Source organism: Fusarium phalaenopsidis, assembly GCF_050370095.1.
Source record: "Fusarium phalaenopsidis strain FUZ10S chromosome Unknown contig_32292, whole genome shotgun sequence".
Classification (NCBI taxonomy): Eukaryota; Fungi; Ascomycota; class Sordariomycetes; order Hypocreales; family Nectriaceae; genus Fusarium; species Fusarium phalaenopsidis.
This window is the reverse complement of record NW_028145410.1, coordinates 209,799-225,362: the sequence shown is the minus strand read 5'-3', so window position 1 is coordinate 225,362 and position 15,564 is coordinate 209,799. Positions and strand designations below refer to the sequence as shown.

General features: G+C 49.5%; 3 protein-coding genes across 3 annotated transcripts; all 3 read left to right on the top strand.

Moving 5' to 3' along the window:
* Positions 1-2,821: 2,821 nt before the first annotated feature.
* Positions 2,822-4,916, top strand: LRP88_04388 (sulfate transporter family-domain-containing protein; the record flags this gene model as incomplete). Its single annotated transcript, XM_083240962.1, has 2 exons — positions 2,822-3,143; positions 3,193-4,916. The coding sequence occupies 2 exons, from the start codon at positions 2,822-2,824 to the stop codon at positions 4,914-4,916; spliced, it is 2,046 nt and encodes a 681-aa protein (XP_083102110.1).
* A 713-nt stretch (positions 4,917-5,629) lies between these two features.
* LRP88_04387 (Six-hairpin glycosidase-like protein) lies at positions 5,630-6,844 on the top strand (the record flags this gene model as incomplete). Its single annotated transcript, XM_083240961.1, has 2 exons — positions 5,630-6,688; positions 6,746-6,844. 2 exons carry the CDS (start codon positions 5,630-5,632, stop codon positions 6,842-6,844), a joined length of 1,158 nt encoding a protein of 385 aa, XP_083102109.1.
* A 424-nt stretch (positions 6,845-7,268) lies between these two features.
* LRP88_04386 (uncharacterized protein) lies at positions 7,269-8,416 on the top strand (the record flags this gene model as incomplete). The annotated part of the gene is made up of 4 exons (XM_083240960.1): positions 7,269-7,351; positions 7,406-7,688; positions 7,749-8,071; positions 8,128-8,416. The coding sequence occupies 4 exons, from the start codon at positions 7,269-7,271 to the stop codon at positions 8,414-8,416; spliced, it is 978 nt and encodes a 325-aa protein (XP_083102108.1).
* Positions 8,417-15,564: the final 7,148 nt, after the last annotated feature.

Below are 15,564 nucleotides of genomic sequence, written 5' to 3'. Positions count from 1 at the left end.
CCGCTTTTGGATCCTTTCTAGGAAGGTCGGTCGGCGGAAGCATCTTCCCGTTCGCGGGAGCCTGTCGTGGCGTTCTCATTACAACCCTTCATATGCCGGTTAATTGATTCTTGTAGTCTTGGATCTCCTTGACTGCGGAGGGGCTACCATCGCGTACCGGACCCACTTTTTCTCACGTAATGACGAGGGTACGAGCGGGGTACGGGAAGGTCTCTCAGAAAGGAATTACTGCCAAAACACCATAGAAATCATTTTGAAGAGACCTATGACTTCTCAATCAATTCCCGGCGAGGCACTTAACGCCTCTGATCCAAGTAGTTATATCACAGAGGAAAATAGCCGTCGTGAGCAGCCCAACGACGTCACGTGCCGACCCGTCTTCAACCCGGCCACAAGGTGCGGCGCCTACTTCCTCCCTATGGAGATGCCTTCTCGCGACTTTATTATCAAGCCACTGCCCCATACGCCTCTAGAGCTTTTCCAGCTTTTCCTACCTTATTCCTTAGTTGAAAGCTGGGTTCAATACACCAATAGCTGGGTTGAAAGCTTGCTCCGAGACCGTCATTTGAAGCCCAAAGCCCGGCTCAAAAGCTGGGTTGAGACCTCCGTTGCAGAAGTATACGTCTGGCTTGCTATCCTGATTTACATAGGAATTCACAAGGAATCTACGATCCACCGCCATTGGGAGACTTCTACGCCGGAGCATCAGGCCGCCGACCACAGCATACGCAAATATCTAACGTACGACCGCTTTCAGCTCCTTCAACGGCACATACGAGTCTTCAACCCGTTCAACACAGCTGATACACAGCTTCCGAGGGTATTCCAAGCTGTGGATAACTGGTCTGAGCACCTACAACGGGTGTCTCTCTCGCTATGGGCCCCGGGCACGAATATCGCCGTGGATGAGTGTATGACCCGCTTCACAGGGAAGTCATACGAGACAACAAAGGTCCCAAATAAGCCCACGCCTCACGGGTTCAAGACTTGGGTTGTAGCTCAAAAGGGCTTCTTTCTACGGTGGATTTGGCACCAGCCGAAGAAGCGTTACGGACCAATTGCTGTGCCAAAGAAGCCAAGGAAGAAGGGTCATAGTCAGCTTTCTCGTCAGCTACAAAGTCAGAGAAGAAGGGGGCTTTATACGCCTCTCAACCCGACACAGAGCGTGGTCGTTGCCCTAGTTAATAAGCTGCCAAAAGCCAGATATCACGTCTTCATCGATAACCTCTTTTCCTCCGCGAATCTCTTCACACAGCTACGAAGGCTAGGCCACGGGGCAACAGGCACAGCCCGCCGTAACTGCGGCATCTACAAACCCTTTATGCAGCTCAAAGTTGATGACACTGCCGGCCGTAACCTTCTTCGATTTGGGGAGGTACGAAAGGCTCCAACAGTTGATCACAAGGCAAGGAAGAAGGACATATTTACGTGTGTTCCCCTTACTAATTTGTCCCTTGACGTGGCAGGTGAATCAAATCGCGTGGAAAGATAACGCCCTCGTGCTCTTCCTGACTTCCGTGTTCAAGGGAGATGAGCTCACTAAGCGTAAGAGGAAACGGCCTAACACAATGGAAGCTCGTGCACGCCCGATACAGCGTTTTTTCGGTGACGAAGCTATAAAGGAATTTTATATTCCTTTAGTTGCAGCTATTTATAACGATCAAATGAATCATGTGGACCGAGGAGACCAACTGAGGGCATCCCTAGGTTATGATCACCGTATTCGTCGGGGTCCTTGGCAGGCTCTAGCCTGGACTTTCCTCCTCGAAATAGCTCTCGTTAATAGCTATCTTCTTCAGCTTCACGGCAACCCAAGTTGGAAGAGATACAAGTCACAAGCGGCGTGGAGAAGCTGTATTGTTGATGCCCTCATCGCAGCTTTCAGCCCGGGTCACAAAGGAAGGAAGCTCTATAGATCGGGTCACGATAACCTCAACCATCCGGACCATCAGCTTATCTATAGAGGGCGCACCAAGAATAGCCGCTGCCACGCCTGCCTAGGCCACAGTTGTGGTGTTGCGAGATCACGAGCGCAAGAGCGTGCCTTAGCCGAGACCAACGGGAATAGGGGCAGGAAGAAGGTGCCGAAATCGAGGTACGGTTGCGGGCTGTGTGATGTTGCATTATGTAACTCGAAGTATTGCTTTGACTTATATCACCATAGAAATTAGGTGGGAAAAGAAGTACCTTTCATTTGCGGCATTTTCATTGGATCAGGCCCCGGTCCGGTACGCGATGGTAGCCCCTCCGCAGTCAAGGAGATAGATAGAGTCTGAGCGCGATCGGCGTCGTGGTTGCTCAGGTGGTCGTGATCACCGGGACCTTTGCACACACGAGAGATGCATCACAGCCTATAGATCAGATCTATCGAGACTCGAGTTAATTGACGGGCATATCGAGCTGTTCTCTCGGCCTTCGGCATTGCTACCACGCATCTCAAGGTGAGGGTTTCACTCGGTAGAAAAATATGGCCGATTGCAGGAATCACATCGATGCAGCATGCCGCTATCCAATGAAGGGCACAGTGACTCGGTCATGGTGGTGTGCGGCCAATGGTCGCGACAAGATGTTACAACCTGAGGTCTGCCCGTTATGGATGGCCTTGAGTCTATCACTGCCGTCAGATGACATTGCGTATGATCTATCTTTGGAAAGAAGATAATGCAAGAGTGTGTGGTAGTGTTTTGGGATAGACACTGTTACAGGAGCAGTGTAGGGCGTGTCATATAATAATATCGTTCTGATCTCTGTAACGATAGAACTTAGTCTTCTCATCAACTTCTCTGTCCCTTGTTCTACCAACATCTTGAATTATCTCACAATGAAGCTCTTTGATACCCTGAAATCGGATCTTAAAACCGATGTTACTTGGAACCGAGCCGCCCGGCTTGGCGCTTCTGGGGCCAGATCCCTGCCTTCCGGGACTGTCCAGTATCTGGCCGACAAGCTCCCCATCATCGGCTGGCTGCCGAAATATAACCCGCGATGGCTCGTTAGCGACCTGATAGCGGGTCTTACGCTGGGTCTCATGCTGATTCCGCAAGGCTTGTCCTATGCCAAGATTGCAGACATCCCTGTCGAGTATGGGTTGATGTCCAGCTGGCTGCCTGCGGTAATTTACGCCTTTATGGGCTCCACGAAAGGTCAGTTAGTTCATATCGCTCGAAAAATCCTCAAGCTGACTCTTTGTAGATGTATCAACGGGACCAACCTCGCTCATCGGCTTGCTCACCTCTGAGAATGTGCACGCTCTTCAAGACCGATGGACCCCATCCGAGATCGCATCCGCAACCGCCTTCATGATGGGCATTTACGGAATGGTACTGGGATTCCTTAAGCTTGGATTCCTGTTGGAGTTTATCTCTCTTCCTGTGCTCAGCGGTTTTATTACCGCCATTGCCATCACCATCATCCTCAATCAGATGGACTCTCTCCTGGGTGAAGACAATGTTGGGGATGGTGCTGCCCGACAAATCCATGATATCTTCAATGAGCTGCCCAACGCCAACGGATGGGCATGTCTCATTGGATTTACGGGGATACTGTTCCTGACAATACTGGACAAGTCTGGGAAGAGATGGGGTAAGAAGAACAGAGTTATCTGGCTCTTGTCCATCACCAGGGCTTTCCTCGCACTCGTTCTCTTCACAGGAGTGAGCTATGCTGTCAACAAGAACCGAGACGACTATCTCTTTGATGTTGTCAAGGTTCAGTCCAAAGGTCAACAAGCGCCAAGAATGCCAAGAAAGGATCTCATTCCCGAGATTGCCGGCCGCAGCATTGCCGTTTTTATCGGCTCCGCAGTTGAGCACCTTGCTATTGCTCGAGCCTTTGCCGTCAAGAACCACTACGCGTCAGACCAGAGCCAAGAGCTTTGCTATCTCGGAATCACCAACTTCTTCAATAGCTTCTTCCATGCCATGGGTGTTGGCGGTGCCATGTCTCGGACGGCGGTCAACTCGTCATGCAACGTCAAATCACCACTATCTGGTGTCGTGACCATGGCTGTCGTGCTTGTCTGTGTCTATGAGCTTGTGGGCACTCTTTATTGGATCCCCAAAGCCACGTTGGCTGCCATCATCATCACTGCCGTATGGGGACTTATTTCTCCCCCATCGACATTTTACAGATACTGGAAAACTTCACTTGCGGATTTCATCTCGTCAATGCTTGCACTTTGGGTGACGCTCTTTGTCTCAAGTGAGGTCGGCATTGGATGCGCTGTTGGGTTTAATATCGTCTACGTGTTGTTGCGCCAGGTGTTCACGCGGCTGTCTTCAACGGGTAGCGACGTTGAGTCTAGAGCCGGCAACTCTCAGAGATTGGGCGGTGCACATTCTGATTCACTCCACATTCCCGAGGACATGAGGGTATTCACGTTCAACGAGTCCCTCTTCTTCCCCAATGCCTTTCGCAACACATCCAAGATCTTGGACGACATCCAAACCTTCCATGCACCAGTCTACAATGGGAGTCACGGCCTTGAAACGGAGCGAAACTGGTCTGTGGTGGGCGAGAAGAGAGTGGCGCGTCTGCGTAAACAAGCCGGCATTGATGGTACTTCATCGCTTCCGGAGATCAGAGTCGTCGTTCTTGACTTTACTCGCGTCAACATGATTGACACGACTGCCGTCACTCACTTGCGGAACATGGTCGCAGCCCTGAAGACGTACGCTGGAGAAGGCCTTGAGATTCGATTTGCTGGCATGAGTTCTCAATGTCGTGAGCGCTTTGAGCGAGCGAATTGGCACATCATCAAAGTAGGATCGGATGAAGAGAATGAAGGGGATGTGGCTGAGTCTACGTATCTGTACTGGGATACTGCGGCCGCAATAATGGCGCCAAGACGGAGGGTCTCGGTTCTCAGTGACGAAGGCAAAGTGCATGCGATGCATGAGGAGAAAGCAGATACTTGATGTTGCTGGGAATTTCTTACTTTATGTGATGGAACAGGACTCACAGATTGCCATTGATCGTATTAAAATATTTCCGAGTCTTCTCTCTTGGTATCTCTTAAATGATGCCACATATACCTCTCAACCTGTGCCGCAATTAGTGACGAAAGATCACGCGCACCAATAGGTAAACAAGATATGATGATCCACAAGACATACGCGTTACCGGCCTTTCCGGAGCTAGAAAGGAAGCATACTCCGGACAGAGTTTCGTAGTTTCAACCTTTAATAACACGGGGCTACGGGCACGTCCCTTGTTTCTCCCACATCGGGAAACAATTGGACTACGGTTCATGCATATTTCTAAGCCTACCCTGTCTAGCGGAGCCATGGCCACCTCGTGAGTGGTGGGAAAACGGGCACAGCCCTAGGTACATCCGAGTGTAACAGAGGGCGGGAATTGATCAACATGAAACAACAGTTGGTTATGTCTCCCCTGAAAATCACGCAAGTGTAAGCCAACAATCCCAACTGCCAAATTTGATGGCTGGATAGGCAGGATCTTCATGGTCTGGCCACGGAAGAATTGTCTGAACTCAGGGACAGTTGGTGGAGTCGCGCACAGGGTAACATTGTTTGAGCTAGATGATAAAGTCCTCTGCAGCCGCCCATTCAGCCAATCTCGAAGCCACCTCCTCTAGATCTTCATTTATTGATCGTTCCTATCCGAAACCATGAAGTTCCAGACCCTCTGTGCTACTCTGGCCGCCGCCAATGTGGTTGCAGCTGACACGCTGCTCGCCCGCATGGCCGATTCTTGGATCCGCAACAACCATGAAACCCAGAGAGCATACTGGTACGGTCGAGGTGTGGTCTATGAGGGCTACGAGGCGGCCATCGAGTTGACCAAGAATGAGACGCTGCTGGAGTGGTACCGCTCCCAGATTGATGATCTCGTCATCGCACCAAACGGCTCCATTGTCAACTATGACATGACCAGGTACTCGCTCGACAACTACCGCATTGCGTTGAACCTTCTTTACTGGTACCAGAAGACTGGCGAGCAAAAGTACCGAACCGGGGCCGACTTTATCCGCGACAGACTCAACCAGCATCCTCGTACCCCCACTGGAGGCTTCTGGCACCGGTCTCCTACCTACCCGGACCAGATGTGGCTCGACGGCATTTTCATGGCGGATTCTTTCTACGCTGTTTGGACCTCCCTTTTTGACGCCAAGAATACTACCGCCTGGAACGACATTGTTCTGCAGTGGGACAAGATTCAGGAGGTCACCATTGAGAAGGAGACTGGCCTGCCCGTTCATGGCTTTGACGAGAGCAAGACGGCTGTCTGGGCTGACCCCGAGACGGGAGCTTCCCCCATCGTCTGGAGCAGAGCTGTCGGTTGGTACATCTGGTCGCTCATCGAGGTCCTCGACGTCTTCCCTAAGTCTCACCCCGGCTACAAGCGCCTTCGCACCTACTACAAGAAGCTTGCGACGGCCCTTGTCAAGGCTCAAGACCCCGAGAGCCACGGTTGGTGGCTGGTCATGAACAAGCAGTACGCCGGTGTTGAGGGTAACTACCTTGAGAGCTCTGCCTCTGCCATGTTCACTTACGGATTGCTTGCTGGCCTTCGACGCGGATACTTGGATGAGAGGACTTTTGCGAAGCCCGCTGCTAGAGCATACAACCATCTGGTCAACGACTTTGTCACGGAGCATGCCAACGGCACAATTACGTGGGAGGGCACCGTCGAGGTCGGCTCGTTGAACAGCGATGCCTCTTTCAAGGTATGTATCTTTCCTAATTGTTCATGAAAGAAATACCAGCTAACATGCCATTTACAGTACTACACTGAGGTCCCTATCGTTCCCGATGACACCCGCGGTGTTGGACCCTTCATGATGGCTTTGTACGAGTGGGAGCGACGGACCACCAAGGCTTAAGATTTCAATGGATCAAGATAGAAGGGGCTGGCAAGTCTAATATTAGAGTCCTTGTACATAGAAGCAGCGGTAAGCTGCGCTTATGCATAAACTAGACCTATCATACATCTTAATATCTAAAAAGTTGCGCCTTCTCCTCCATTTTCTTGGCTACGTCATCTTGAATGCCGGCGCTAGCGGACGCTAGCGGATCTCACGCGGACTGCGGCGGTGGGGATGCGGACGGCCCCACTTCGGGCCGCGCCTTGGACGCGAAAGGAGGCGGTGATGGTGCGTGAAGAGTTGATCAAGGCTGACCAAACTTGGGGCATAAATATGGCCTCTCATCTCCTTCTCCCCCCTTTTCGATTCTATCATCATACCCAGCATCACAGAAACTACACCGACCCTTTTATTCTCCTGCAATCTCTACGTCTGTTCCAACATGCCATCAACCACCTTCTCCCCCGACTCATTACCTGATCTGGCCGGTCGAATCTACCTCGTCACTGGTGGAAACGCGGGAATGTGAGTTCATGCAGCTGAAACCTCTCCCAGATTGCTTGGCCTAACATTGCTCAGCGGCAAGTCAACAGTTGTTGCTCTCGCCTCTCGTGGTGCCAAGGTGTACATGGGTGCTCGCAGCGAAGCCAAGGCCACAGCCACCATCGCAGAGATTAAGGCGCAGCTTCCTTCAGCACAAATTCTCTTCCTTCCTCTCGACCTATCTAGTTTCAAGAGTGTGGTTTCTGCCGCAAAAAAGCTTTCCAACGACGAGTCTTCGCTCCATGGCGTGATCAACAACGCTGGTATTATGGGTGTGCCCTTTGCTCTGACCGAAGATGGGTATGAGATTCAATTCCAGGTTTGTTCAAACTTTCCACTATTATGCTTCGCCATGCTAACACCTTGACTCTCAATCAAGACCAACTACCTCTCTCACTGGCTCCTCACGTTCCATCTTCTCCCTCTCCTCCAGTCCACCGCCACCAACTCTCCCAAAGACATGGTGCGAATCGTCAATGTCACTTCTGATGGTCACGCGAGGTTCCCTCCAAAGGGCGGCATCGATTTCGGAAACCCCTCGCTTGAAAAGGAATCAGCCATGACCCGCTATGGTCAAAGCAAGCTTGCCAACATTCTCCATGCCAAACAACTGCATGCTATTTATGGTCCTACCCAGAAAGGAGACGGTGCTAGCCAGGGTACCATCTGCATAGCGGCAGTCCATCCTGGTCATATCGACACGTAAGACAAACCCGTCGTCAATGACACAACTCCACGGACAATACTGACTTGACCAGAAACCTCAACAAACAAGCGACTGGCGCCGCACCTGGCTCCGTCCTGCGTGCCATCACTCCGGTCATGCGCTGTCTGGGCATCTTGGATGATCAGGAAAAGGGTGCCTGGTCTTCGCTCTTTGCAATTGCAAGCCCGCAATTCGGATCCAAAGACTCTGGGGCTTACATCATCCCTTATGCAAAGATTGGAACGTCGAGCCCGCTCGCTCAGAACACTGAATTGGCTAAGCAACTGTGGGACTGGACCAAGAACGAACTTCGCAACAAGGGATTCCTGGAACTTCAATGATGCGCGCACTTCTACACCGTCTCCCCCTCAAGGATTCTGCAATATTTTTCTAGATCGGTGTCAGTAGTAGTAATGGAATGACTAATGGGCTTTGGCTTACCCCCAACTTTCCAAGAGCGTCCAATAAATGCCAATGCCTGCTTCAGTAGGTCGACTGCCGCCTTCAGCTCAACCTTTCCAGTCTCCTCAATATACCACTGGTATTGAGTGGCGGCGGCATAGAGACATTGGGCCGCGAAGGGACTGATGGTGATTTGGCTCCTTTGTGGCTTAAGGAGATTGACCAGATGAGAAGCAAACTGCCAGACTGATGCTCCAATCTCATGCAAGGTATTGAGGGCTGTCTCTTGCATCTTCAGCTGCTCTGGGGTGCCAACACCCGACAGGTCATCCAAATCAGCACAGGTGTGATTGTCACATAATGCAATGATAGCACTGAAGCAAAGTCCTCGAGCAGGTGAATAGACAACGAACGCATTAGGCTCCTCCCTCTTCACTTCTTGGTCTAGTGCCAGCTTGAAAGAAGAGAGGATTCCATGTAGCTGGAGCGCCTCAGAGTAATACTGTTCTGGACTTCTCGTGCTTTGGCTTGTGCCAATGTGGGATAGGACTCTGGAAAGCAGATGTGCTGCTTGACATGTTCTGGCGAATGGGGGTGCAGGCAAGTCGGTGCTGCTAGAAACAGCGAGCGACGGAACGACCGTTTGCTCCTAGTTGGCCGTTAGGGTTCCGATACTCCATAGCTCAGGTGAAACTCACACCCAGGTCCCATAAGGCTTCATCCATGGGTAGAAGGTCTTCAGGGCATGCGTCGACGGAGGCGAATGGCCTATCAGGCAGGCCAATATTGATAAATCTGGGGGGTTAGCCTTGTCCTCACTTGATGTCGAGTTACCTACCGATCTAGTATTATCACACCCCACCACGTGCGGCGTATCTCCTCCGTTGCAGTCCACGACACTGAGTAGCATTAATGACTTACTTCAGCTAAGGGGAGACAGGCCAGCAATTACTTGTTGATGGAAACATCTGTGAAACACCGCGCCGGTCGTGGATTCCGATGGCATGGCCTATTCGGGCGCAATGACAAATCGATAAAAATGCGGCCGGGAATATGGCATGCCCTGCTTCGTATAAGCATAACAGCAAAGTTGCTTGGAGAACACGCATCGAAATGATGCCCTGATCTTCTACCAGATGGAGACATCGTTTTACTTTGTGATATTGCGCCTGAGGATCGATGGTAGCTCCGTTCCTATTAGGTAGCAAGATTTCCATGCATTGCAGGAGTAGTATGACGTCAGGAGAGTGATACTCTTCGGAGGATATCTGTTGATGCAATGTCCTTTTAGAGACTGCCAAGACATACAAGTCAGATCTTGTGGTCATTCGTAATAACACGTGTCACCGATCTCACCGATAGGAAAGACAGGATGAATCATCGCAAAAAATGAGTCAACGACATTGGAGAATTGTTCTGGGCCTTTGCCTATCATCCCCAAAAACTCTTGGGGAAGAGCAGATACTGAAGGACTTGAGATTGTGCATCCCCGTTGCTTGAAGGTGTACGAGTCAAGGAAGAAAAGAGCCGGGAAGGTGTTTTGCAAGGTAGTCGGCTCCAATAGGCATATCCAAGTCAGTCAAGTCAACCCGAAAAACTATCCAGTGTCGAAGGTTAGGCAAAGTAGCTTACCACGTGGACTTGATACCCACCTCCTATGGCCTGGCTCCCAGGATACACACATGGCCGGCCGTTTTTTCGGCAAAGATGGCACGAAGGAAGTTCACGTGTGCATTTCCTCTTCTGGCTCCTACAACTCGCGCAGGCCAGTCTGCTTGACTGGTCTACAAGCCCATCCATGGCAATGTTAAAGATTGTGCTCAGATTAGTGAAGGTGTAGGATGTGGGCCAGCTGGCTTGGCTTCACTAAGGTCTGATTATCACACGTGACATGGGCTAATAATGAGAGGCGTTGATTAGTTCATCGGCCGGTATTTATGCAAGCCGGCTTGATGAGAGCATCACGTGCGCCATTTATTCAAACGAGGCGAGGATCCACCTGAGGGTGAAAAATGGGCTGCCCATAGAATACCCAAATAGAGATGAGTTTGAAAAATGAAACTAAGTCAAGACTATCACGTGGAGGAAATAAGATCTTGGCAAGTGTTAATAAGACGAGATAGTAGGTCCGCGAAGAAAGAAGCCCAAGTCCTATGGAGGCGAACCCATATCAAAAGGAACAGTTTCCCATAGAAGGCTCGGCAGTATACTACACAGCAAGACAAAGGAAAGAACTCGGGCATTCCATTTGGTTGGATCGTACCAAACCTTTGAGAAAAACTGTGCTGTGTGAGGCTGCAAGATGGTTGGGCATGTTGAAGAGCGCAGTGATGGCCATGGTATCAAGAAGCGCGTATACTTATATGGTTCTCTAAATAATTTTCATTCCATTTCTCACATTAAGATCTTTCTTCATGTTTAAATACGGCAAACAATGAATTTTATTCTGTATTGATAAAACCTGGGGGCCTCTTTATATCCCGCCTAGATTGGAGACACTTGTGACACCGCACTCATCAGCCTCAACAAGAAGATGACATAGAGTTCTGCCTGTTGACAGTATGCTTTCCCACGCCCTTCACGCCCTTCACTCTGCACGGCCGCATTGGTGCTTACACTTCTCCATCTCGCCATCTGACTAAGCCTGCATGCAGTGAATCTCGAAGGCATAAAAGAAAATCATGGCCCATGTCTGGTTAGTCCCTTTTCTTCTCCAACATCTACACAGCCTGCACCATGACCTTGTTCGTGGATCGTCCCCAAGAGATCGCTGACTCCATCCTGCAATGGCTTGCTCCAAAAGACATCTACGCATTATGCCTCGTTAATAAATCCTGCCAGGCGGTCGCCCAGCCTTGGTTGTATTCCAGGATTGAGTGGGAATGGGCCGCCAAAGTACCTCCCGTCGATGCCCTCCTCCATGCCCTACTCGAAAAGCCGGCCCTGAGCGAATGTGTTGAATCCGTTATCTTGAAAGCCACCAACATAGGGTACTATTGCTTCCCTGCTACACCAGCCACACCGCGATTTGATGATGGCGGCGTGGACGACTTGGTGGCTTTTGTCAAGTCCAGGGTATTTCCACGGCGGTACACCAACGACTGGATCAAGGGGCTACGTATTATTCACTGACTTCCGCCGAGGTGCTCGAACGGAGACGGCCTGGTGATGAGTTCTGCCAAGTAGTAGTGTTGGAAGACTCGCAGGGAGACGGATAAGTCTCGAATAGCATCTCTGATACAGATTAGGACTTTTTTATTTTAAGAAGAAACTGCCACAACAATAGAGTGAACCTTCCCTATTCGACCTTTTCGGAGGAACTTGGTGTGTTTTACTACTCGTGTGGTTTTGCATCTCGATGCTCAGGCCTTTAAGGTCGCAAAAGGTTAATAAGCAAAGCCAGCCGCCCAGCGTCAAAGATGTCAGGTCTTAGTAAGATACCTCTTTTTATCCCATTGACATGCGTAATGAGGTTATGGATGATGGATTGCCCTCTAACAAGTCTACTTGTTCCGAGTTATGGACTGGCGCTATATATTTTTACCCTTAGTGCTTAGCCGGCGTCGACAGGCTAAAATGAACCATTTACGGGAAAGAGGAAGGCTAATTCTGACTCAAGAGCAGGAGTTACAGAATCGAAGGGGAGTTAATATGCAGCCACAGGACGGAAGCTGAGGACATGGTCGCCAGGCGCGGAGGTCAGACACGAAGCCCCGGGGCCGTGCCAAAAGTCATCGGGCAGGGCACAATGCGCAGAGATGTCAAATAGAATTGAGGATGCCTCGGTAAGGAGGTTCTAATAAACTATACAGATATCGCTTGATAGGGGCGGATATTAGAAGGAGCATCCCTAGGTGGGTGTGATATTTATTTATCTTATGACATTCGCAGATTAAGTATATTACAAAGAGGATTTAATAGAAATATAATAAAACTAAAGAGTAGAGGCATCTATTATAAGGTAATTTCTTTTCTTTTCTTTTTAGCTTTAAAAGTAGTTATATAACTCCTTGACTTAAGTGGAAATATTTGATATACTAACCTCGGCGCTGTAGAGATTTTTAATATACCTATCGGCTTCATCGATAACCCACAAGCTTTGCTCAACGCTGGGAGAGTCTCGGCCCAAGGAAAGTCGCCGCCAGCTTTGGAAGAGGTCTGTCAGATGGTCTCCTAGCTTTACAACCTCGGGCTTGATAAGACCCCTGAGGACAGGTGTTTGACAAGCGCTAAGCAGAACAAGCATGGTCCCGGCCATCCTGCGGATATCTGGTCAGCGGTGTTCGTTGAATTGATCAGAATTTTAATTATTCCAAAGCTTCGGTTTTTAGACTTGCTTATCAGGGAGGGACTCACGAAAGGGAACAAATCCATGTATCAACCAGGACCGTATGTGAAAAGCTTCTTAAGTTGAGCACGTGCATGAGACAAGCGTCTAGACAAGCCTTGCAGCTGCTGAGAGCGCCCGGACTTGGTGCATCTGCAGTGATACCACTTCCTCCGCCTAAAACCCACATAAGATATGGACGATAGATCACGCCCTGGCATGTCAAGTAACGCTGCCTCAGGAATCCGCCACACTCAGTCGCCGTGGGTTCTGTACCAAGGCTGAAGGCGAATGCTGGGGGCAGGATATCGCGCCATTTGTCTAGCTGATGCTTCAGCTCGGCAACTATGCGGTGAAATCGTGCGGTGTCTAGGGCTGCGCCGGAGTCACGAGAGTAGAGGAGATGATGCACACGGTTCAGTAGACGGCGCATGCTTATGCAAGCAAGGAAGTAAAGCGAAGACTGTTCCTCTTCGGATTCCTGTAGATGGGTATGATATGTCCCAGGCAACAGTACTGATGATTCGACGCCGGCAATGCCAGAAGGTGGGCAGGCCGAAAGCTCAGCCACGTAGTCGCTGGGGGTCGATCAGCTTCATGGGAAAACAGAGTAACGTGCCAGGTTTGTACTACCTTTCAAGAATATAACAGGACCAAAATATCCTCCGGATACGTTCTTGCTCCTCAGATGTTTGCTTGGCTCGGGGGTATGCCAGGAGTAGAAGACACTTTGCCGCCGTTGTACTAAGGTACTCCCAGCCCTGGAGCGGTCGAACGAGAAACGCAAAATAAAGCCTGTACTCCGAACCAATGTCAACGTCTCAACGCAATATCGCCTGTTCCAGACACTTACGCAACGAACAAGAAGCATTGCGCTGCCTCAGAACTGACTTGCAGGTGGGCCACGTGGATCTTCTTCAGGGCAGCTTCGAAGTAGGCATCCCCTATCTTCCGCTTCAGTAGTCTCCTTTGTAGCTCATCCTCCGTAAGGCTGCGTCCCTGGTTCAACCCTTCAGTGGTCTGGCTTGCGCATCCGAGTGCCATGGTCAACAGTCCTAGACATGTTTCTACGCTGTCCTCGTCAGGCACCCCGTGCTGAAAATTGGACCGTATGTGTCGGAGTTGGCGTTGGGACATAGTCGGGTACCAGAAATTGACGTGATGTCCGAACGAGTCGAGAATAGCGCTGACATCATCTGTTGTCACATATGGACTAGTCGTCGCCCTCTTCGTGACCAGTGCAGGCTGTGACTGTTCTAGGCGAAAAATGGGCACATAGTTGGCGCGCAAAGAAGGAAAGTTATCGAAATGAGGCCATTGAAGTATTGACTCGGTGGTTGACGTATGCATTGGGTCGAGCACAGCATTGTTGAAGCTGTACTCATCGTCTCGTTGAACTTCACTGGTGGGTGTTGGAGCTAGGTGGCTAGCTTGGAGCGTGCTGATGCCATGTTGAGGGGAGGAATGGGCATACGAGCCTTTTAACGATACATTTGGTGATTGCTGCTGCTGCTGTTGGTGACTGTTGGGATGAACAAACGATGACTACGTCGGCGGTTGGTAAGTCTAACGTCTAGGCTCAGTGTGGAAGCACATATGTCAAGATTCACTTACAATGCTGGTATTCAAGTCTAGGAGAGATTTTTCGATGCGTAAAATCCCCTCCAAGACGAGATCCCCCTTTCCTCTCCTAGAACATTTGCGCGGTAAGAAGGCTGGACAAGGTTGCTGGGAGATGCGCAGACCTACGAGTTTGCCTCAGACCCATAGGTGCAGTCTATGTCGGATGCACAGCATTTGGTGCATGGATGAGCTCCATTGCATCTGATTGCCTTCTAATCAGCATTGAAACCTATGGCGTTAAGAAAGCAGATGAAACTGACCGTATCTTTCGCGCCCGACAGGTATCACACTGGCTCAAAGGTTAGAGCTCCGCGAGAACAGCACACAAATAATTGGCCTTACCGCATGTGAAGTTCGTAACCTTTTCCTTGTCGAACCAGCTGATGCAGCGTCGCTTGCGTCCATTGTGGAGATGCAAGGGGGAAGAATGAGCTGGCACGCGCCGAGGCGGGCCGAGAAACGCGGGGAACGCGTTGATATAAAAGGAAAATATCAGCCGAGAATAGGTAGGGTGCGAGTGGAGAAATATTAGTGCATGCGACTTGACGGGCTAGAATTTCTGGATTCCTGACTCGCCTGATCCAATTCCAGCCATCTGTCGATCGGGTAATTACAAGACGGTGACTACCTAAACGCCACACTTGAGGTCATGTTGTGTTGGTAAACCTACGAAATTTATTCGCCCTTTTAAGTGCGCTAAGGTAACTTTTAGTATATTCTCCTCACTAATTAACGTACTTGATAAGCGAGTTAAACAGACAAGTGAATTGAACACTTGCACTGTATAGTTAAAAGGCTAAACTTTAAATTTTTTAAAACGCGCTATATAATTTATAAAAATATAAAAAAATAAATTTTAAACTATATTTAAAAAATTTATAAAATAGGCTTTTTTCTAGATTTTAAGAAAATCTATTTAGCTATTAAATCTTAAAAAACTATAAAAAGACAGTATGAATAATATATATAATAAGCATGCGACGCATCCAAGTATGTAACACACTTTTTACTACCCTATAGCATTTAAACTATAATAAAAACGTAATAAATTAATTAATTAATTAAAACTACTTATTATACTCTTCCCTAGACGTCTTAATTACTACCTAATAGGTCCTTGCATTATGCCCGGGCTTG